Source organism: Barbatula barbatula, assembly GCF_947034865.1.
Source record: "Barbatula barbatula genome assembly, chromosome: 5".
Taxonomy (NCBI): Eukaryota; Metazoa; Chordata; class Actinopteri; order Cypriniformes; family Nemacheilidae; genus Barbatula; species Barbatula barbatula.
The window spans coordinates 1,232,197-1,238,962 of NC_136769.1; the positions used below are offsets into that span (position 1 = coordinate 1,232,197).

The following is a 6,766-nucleotide window of genomic DNA, read 5'->3' on the forward strand; positions in this document are numbered from 1 at the left end:
CCATATAAACGTAGCGTAAAAACAATAATAAAACATAGCAAAGAGGCATTGACAGAGAGTCAAGAAATGATGATGAGAAGAATTATTATTAATATTTCAGTAAAGTTCATTAAATCTATTCTGTTGTTAGTGTGGTCTTTAAACTTATGAACTGTGTATGGACTGACAAAAGTGTTACATGAGGAAGCAAGTTGACAACAATGCAATAAATATTTTAGGTGCATCAAAAAGCGTGCTCGTTAAGATACCAGCAGACAAGCTAATCCAGCAGAAATTAGTGCATAAAAGGTCACCAAAAGAAAGTATTTGAACCACATAATTAAATACAAAAGGAGGAGAAAAACTGCAAAAAGGTCCACTTTTTGAAAAAAAGAACCTGATTTCTACAGATTTATTTTAGACTACATTGATCCAGAGACGCGCTGCGGTTCCGCTCCGCTCCGCACCGCGCCGCTGTGACGCACAAACGTCTCCTCGTGATCGGAAGCGCGTCAGTGGTCCGTGTGACCAGACGACTTCACATCTTACGGTAAGATTTTATATGATTTATTTCATGAATGATTCGCGTAATAACGCAGATAAAGCGGAATTCTTTCCATGAGCTGCATCACGTGTGCGTTTAGTAACAGACATGATGTTTGAAGCACACGTGACGTGACACACATTGAAAGTCACGTGGAGGTTAAAAACACACATATTTGCACGTAACAGCAGATCTCTTGGTGAAATGATCCACGCTTTCACTGCGGCTGTACAGTGTTGTCTTCCTATAGTAACCAGAGCTTGTCCCTGATATTTGTCTTTAAAAACAACATAAAATAACAACAACGTTATTAATCTTTCGCTGTAATAAAACCTCATCATAATAACGACGAGTATCTCGTTATTTTGAAAAAATCCAACTCTGGCGGAAACGGGCTTCCATACCAAGAAGTAAGACAGAATGTTGGAAATAAACAAAAAGAGAGAAATGAAAGAAGAGTTTGACTGATGAAAGCAATATTTATATTATTTATTATGATATGTTTGTTTTTATAAATTTTTCAGACATTACAAAATAATGATATTACAATAAATATGCTCTGTCATTATGGACGATGTCGTCATGTCTCGTAAACCTGTTTGATCATCAGAACAGGAGATTCAGCCGAGAGCTTCTTTACTCACTATTGTCTCTCTGTGGTCTCAGATGGCTTCCAGGCTTCTCATGCGGAGAGTCTGCTCTGTGTCAGTGAGAGATTTCTGCCGTCGACCCGTCACTGTCTCGTCCTCTTCGTCATACTCTTCCTCTCTGACATCATCTCCTGCCGTACAGCTGTTCCTGACGCGCTCGCTCCCGCGTCCTCTCCTTCACACTAGAAGTGTTTCCTTTAATGTTCAGGACCAGGACGACTTCACCGACCGCGTCGTCAACAGCGAGCTGCCGGTGCTCGTGGACTTTCACGCACAGTACGTTCACGACATCGCATCATCATTTATGATACGTAATGATGTGCGCTTATTTAAATCAACTCCTTCACTCCTTCATCATTATTTCTGTTTTTAGACTTTGCCATTGTAAATTTGCAAATGTAATCTGAATGAATAATTGCCACTACAGCATAATGAGAACATTGATGAAGGTTGATGCCAGGGATCAGTGTTTGCTCTGCTGTGTGTTTGTGTTGTTAGGTGGTGTGGTCCCTGTAAGATTCTCGGCCCGCGGTTGGAGAAGGCCATCGCCAAACAGAAGGGTCGAGTAACCATGGCCAAAGTTGACATTGATGAACACACAGATCTCGCCATTGAATACGGGGTACGAGACGCTTCACATCTGCTTAAAACACTTTAATACACATCAGTCAGAGAGCATGTGCTGTGTGTAGCGTAGCACACGAGTGTTGAAGATGCCGTACACTACAGTGCTCATACTGACACCTTCACAAATGTGTGTTTGTGGGAGAGGCTTATACGTTCTTTCTAAAGAAATGACATATTTCCACACCTTCCTTAAGCCGTTACGATGTTGGATGTTGATACATGTACTTCAACGACTTCGTGCGAATTCGACAACAAACTGTGTTTAATGGACAAATTGCAATTGGATTGTCATGGCTGACAAATAGTGCTGTTAAAACAACAGATTTGTTCCCCGATACGTGTCTCATGAGGGAAGCTGTGGGCTCTTATATCTCAAGAATTTTGTATAGAGGCCTCATAAGAAGTGTTTTATAAACAGACAAAACATTTTTAGGGCTAGAGAACATTGAATGAAACCGTACATCACTATATTGGACTAAATACGCCCTAGTTCAGAATCTCATCAGAGAATTTGAAGAATGTGTTGGGTTTTCTATTTGACTCATTTAAGTTTTGATTTGCTTTGTTCATTGTTTTATGTGTCGCAGGTGTCGGCCGTACCCACCGTCATAGCCATGCGGGGTGGTGATGTCATCGACCAATTTGTGGGCATCAAAGATGAAGACCAGCTGGATTCTTTTGTTGAGAAACTGATTGGACAGTGATGCTGTCAGTCACCGCTCCACTCCTGATCCCGCCCACCTCTCACTGAACACACACACACAGCTGGAACGTCTTTGTGTCATCAGATCTTCAGCTTTTATTGTATTCTTATAACTGTGTGTGTGTTGTGTGTGTGATGTCAGTTGTTAATCTGACTCTCCGTTAGAAGGGTCGGGGCAGTGTGCAGAGTTTACCGCCGTATGTTGAAGTAAAGTTTACTTTGACGTCCTGTAGCTGCTTTCCTTTGCTTTGGAGGCATTTAAAGGGATAGTTTGGCCAAAATCTTTCATCATTTATTCATTCTCAGATCATGTCAAACCAGTATGAGTTTCTTTCTTCTGCAGAACGCAAAGGAAGATATTTTGAGGAACGTTGATAATCGAACCACATTGACTTCCATTGTACGAACACAAAACCTCAGAATATATTCTTTTGTACTCCACTGAAGAAAGACTCACGTACGGGTTTATAAAAATGTCAGAGTAAATAAATGATGAGATCATTTAGATTTTTTGTATGAATCTTTCATCTGATATGGGAATAATGCTGTTCTTCATCTGTCCACACGAGGGCGCTCCTCTCACTCAACACTACAGCTGAGTGAATCTTATAAAGTCTGTCAACAGCCATTTAGACCCCAAAATAATACAAAGACAAAATTATATTTTGCTGAAAGAAAATGAAGCCTGTTATTAGAAGCATTAGATGTTTTTATTACTGTAATAAAAGAAACAATATTTATGTATCATAGTAGTATTTCTATAGACTTCATTTTCTCACAGTAAGTTTAATGTCTTGATTTTGGGATTCGACTTTTTTCTTTTTCACCCTACTAATGTGAACGTGTTTTTCTTTTCTTTCCATTGTGACCGTGACTCTCCAGCAGGTTGCATGAACATGGTAATGGATTTAAATTTGACCCCTTATAATCTGTGAAATTACCAATAAAATATCAATAATATTGACCTGACAGGCTGTTGACTGATGTTTAGTCATTTTGAGCTTATCGTTGATGTTCATCTGGACTGAATCTGCTGGTTTAACAGGATTGAACAGGTGGATTCAGCTTTATCTGCGCCCGAGGCTGTTTTCAGGTTAAAGAATGAATTGTCTGCTCTGGACATCATGCAGGCATGAGAAACCGGTTAACAACCCTTTATCTGCTTTTATCTAGTCCCTTATCGGTCACTTAAATAAAATACTTTTCATGTTCTCATAACTGTCGTAAATAATATTTCATTTCCTTTTAAAGAAAATACAGACTGGAGAGATGCACATTTATTTGTTTTACATTTAAGTATTTACCTTCTGCGTTCATATAAAATCTGTGTTGCGGTCTGTGTTTTTATAAAATCTCAGTGGAGTTCTGGCATCTGCACCTTCATTCTCAAGCATTTCTGTCTGTTCGACATTATTGGTTTGGTATGTTGTGTGTCACGCCCTGACCTTTCACCTTTGAACTCTTAAGACAATACACCCACACCTCTGTAAAATGATCTCTTGCGCGCACACACACACACACACACACTTGTTAATCGGCGTAACATGTTTGTTTCTTCTTAATCCCTTCCAACGTTTCTCAAACAGCTGTGCTTAAAGTGTCCTGTGGTCACAATTGCATATCCGCTGCATGATGTCATCCTGCAGAACCCACCAATCACGGCCTGTTATTACTCGGCCACATATGACATCATCACACTCCAGCCACAAGCACTTCCTGTCAAAGATGTCAATGTGAACTCAAACGCCTCTCTTGAAAGTCCAAACTACACTGTTTATAGGTCGAAACGAGAAAACATCTTGAATCTGATTGTTTGTAAATGTAAACCTGAGCAAGAGCAGTGCTTTGGAGACTTAAAGGTGTTTTCCTGTGTTACGGCTCAGATGTGACAAAAGATGAAAGAGTGACCAATAGAACACTCTACACCGCTTCCTCCCAAAAACATTAGACCACGCCTCCTCTCTCTCTCTGACCATATAAGGCAAAAAGAGTGAGCGAGCGAGCGAGACAGAATTCCTCACTTTCTCCTTGTTCTCATGTGTTATGATTTTCTCTTCTGCTCTCTGAGTGATTTTAACATCTGATGCTGTTCATGTCCTCCAGAAGTGAACGATGTAGCTCTTTAATAAAGCCGATGGCGTGTGTCACGCTGTGCTACAGAGTCCAGATGTTAACAATAATGCTGTGTGTGTGTGTGTGTGTTTATTTTGCTGTACATTTTTGGACAAGACTGCTCCCAGAGGAGCGTTTAACTCTACACAACACAACGTGTCCTTTAACTCCGGGCTTGGAGTTTATAGTTCACAGAAAAATCAAAGTTCTTCCGTTATTTCATTATCAATGTGCGCTAGTGTGTTTCTTCAAAATGTCAAAAGAAGACATCGAAAGAACGCTGATGATCAAACAACGCTGAACTGCAAACATCTTCTTTTGTGTTCCTCTGAACAAAGACTCCCGGACAGGTGAGGGGGAATAAATGATGACGGAATGAAGGCGAGCTGTCCCTTTAAGAGGTGTTGACAGTAAACATGTGGTATTGTTTGCTATTTGAACACACACAGACTCACGCCGCTCTCTTCTCCGGCTGTAGGGTTGACGTGACGGCTCTGTGGGAGACTTTTCTCTGTGTGAGGGAGGCCAGATTTCGCAAGACAGCCGATGGAAGTTTTGCACGAGGCTGCGTGTTGACCGGAGGAAGGCGGGAGGGGTCGCAGGGACGTACGGCCTTTGTGTCGCGCTTGTTTTGCTAATGCTTGTGTTTTTCATTGTTTGCCAGCTTGAGTGGAGCTTCGAGCCATGTAAGGACAGATCCACAAACACAGAAAACACAGGGAATGTGTCGTGGGAAAGCCACAGTTGCGTAAACAACTCTGTGTGAAAACTTCATTATAAAACTAGATGTCAATAAATGAGAGCAGACAGATGTAGTGAGCGTGCACGTCGTGTCAGGTGAGGTGGCATCAATCGAGCATTCAGAGAAAGACATTTCTGTGCCATAATATGAAAACACACCCAGCAGGCGCGACACACCCAGACCGGGCGGCACACAACCGCGGGTAACTACGGGAGGGTGAGGAGGTCAGGAGTGACCTTATTTGGTAATCTCTCTCTCTCTCTCTCTCTCTCATCTGGGTTCACTCAGTTAAAGACCTTTGACTCTTTATTTGAAATTCCTCCGGTTGCCCAATCAGCAGAGAGACACACGATGTAACCGACGGGATTGATTTTTCCGACACATCCAGTGCAAGTGAAAGATGGATTCCGCAAACAAACGCAGCACATTCCACACATGCTGATAAAAGACTCCCAGAAGCCCTTTCACTGGAAATCACTCGACATTCCTCCAATCATCCAGTGAAGCCTTGAGACGAGCCTTGTGCATGCGTGTTTCCTGCAGCTTATCGTGAAGAGATTTGCTAAACAAGACGTCCAATGTGTGTGTCAATACATATGTAAACATAAGAAGATATTTGGAAGAATGTTGATAATCAAATAACATTGAACTCCATTGAGTTTCATTGTGTGAACACAAAACCACATCTGTGAAAATATCCTGTTGTGCTGAAGAAAGACTTTACAAACGTGAGGAGAGAAAATGATGATTTTTCAATGAACTGACCCTAAAAATACAAATCTCTCTCTCTCTCTCTCTCTCTCTCTCCGTCTCTCTCTCTCTCTCTCCGTCTCTCTCTCTCTCTCCGTCTCTCTCTCTCTCTCTCTGTGTCTCTCTCTCTGTGTCTCTCTCTCTCTCTCTGTGTCTCTCTCTCTGTGTCTCTCTCTCTCTCTCTGTGTCTCTCTCTCTGTGTCTCTGTCTCTCTCTCTCTCCGTCTCTCTCTCTGTGTCTCTCTCTCTGTCTCTCTGTCTCTCTCTCTCTCCGTCTCTCTCTCTCTGTGTCTCTCTCTCTGTCTCTCTGTCTCTCTCTCTCTCCGTCTCTCTCTCTCTCTCTCTCTGTGTCTCTCTCTCTGTGTCTCTCTCTCTCTCTCTGTCTCTCTCTCTCTGTGTCTCTCTCTCTGTGTCTCTCTCTCTCTCTCCGTCTCTCTCTCTCTGTGTCTCTCTCTCTGTGTCTCTCTCTCTGTCTCTCTGTCTCTCTCTCTCTCCGTCTCTCTCTCTCTCTCTCTCTGTGTCTCTCTCTCTGTGTCTCTCTCTCTCTCTCTGTCTCTCTCTCTCTGTGTCTCTCTCTCTGTGTCTCTCTCTCTCTCTCCGTCTCTCTCTCTCTCTCTCCGTCTCTCTCTCTCTCTCTCTCTCTCTGTGTCTCTCTCTCTC

The 6,766-nt window shown here is 42.2% G+C and overlaps 1 protein-coding gene across 2 annotated transcripts; it reads left to right on the top strand.

The window, feature by feature from the left end:
- Positions 1 to 355: 355 nt before the first annotated feature.
- txn2 (thioredoxin 2) lies at positions 356 to 3,895 on the top strand. Of its 2 annotated transcripts, none has more exons than XM_079455872.1 (4): positions 356 to 529; positions 1,190 to 1,449; positions 1,672 to 1,795; positions 2,388 to 3,895. In XM_079455872.1, the coding sequence occupies exons 2-4, from the start codon at positions 1,190 to 1,192 to the stop codon at positions 2,502 to 2,504; spliced, it is 501 nt and encodes a 166-aa protein (XP_079311998.1). In that variant the 5' UTR covers positions 356 to 529; the 3' UTR covers positions 2,505 to 3,895. The 2 variants fall into 2 exon arrangements, with proteins under 2 accessions (XP_079311998.1, XP_079311999.1); XM_079455873.1 differs by having other exon boundaries at positions 520 to 933; positions 2,388 to 3,717.
- The last annotated feature ends 2,871 nt before the right edge of the window (positions 3,896 to 6,766 follow it).

Excerpts from the sequence above, each read along its gene's own strand:
- txn2 (XM_079455872.1), top strand. The coding sequence starts at position 1,190 with ATGGCTTCCAGGCTTCTCATGCGGAGAGTCTGCTCTGTGTCAGTGAGA. Across the intron at positions 1,450-1,671 it reads CTCGTGGACTTTCACGCACA|GTGGTGTGGTCCCTGTAAGA; the intron begins GTACGTTCACGA and ends TTGTGTTGTTAG. Across the intron at positions 1,796-2,387 it reads ATCTCGCCATTGAATACGGG|GTGTCGGCCGTACCCACCGT; the intron begins GTACGAGACGCT and ends TATGTGTCGCAG.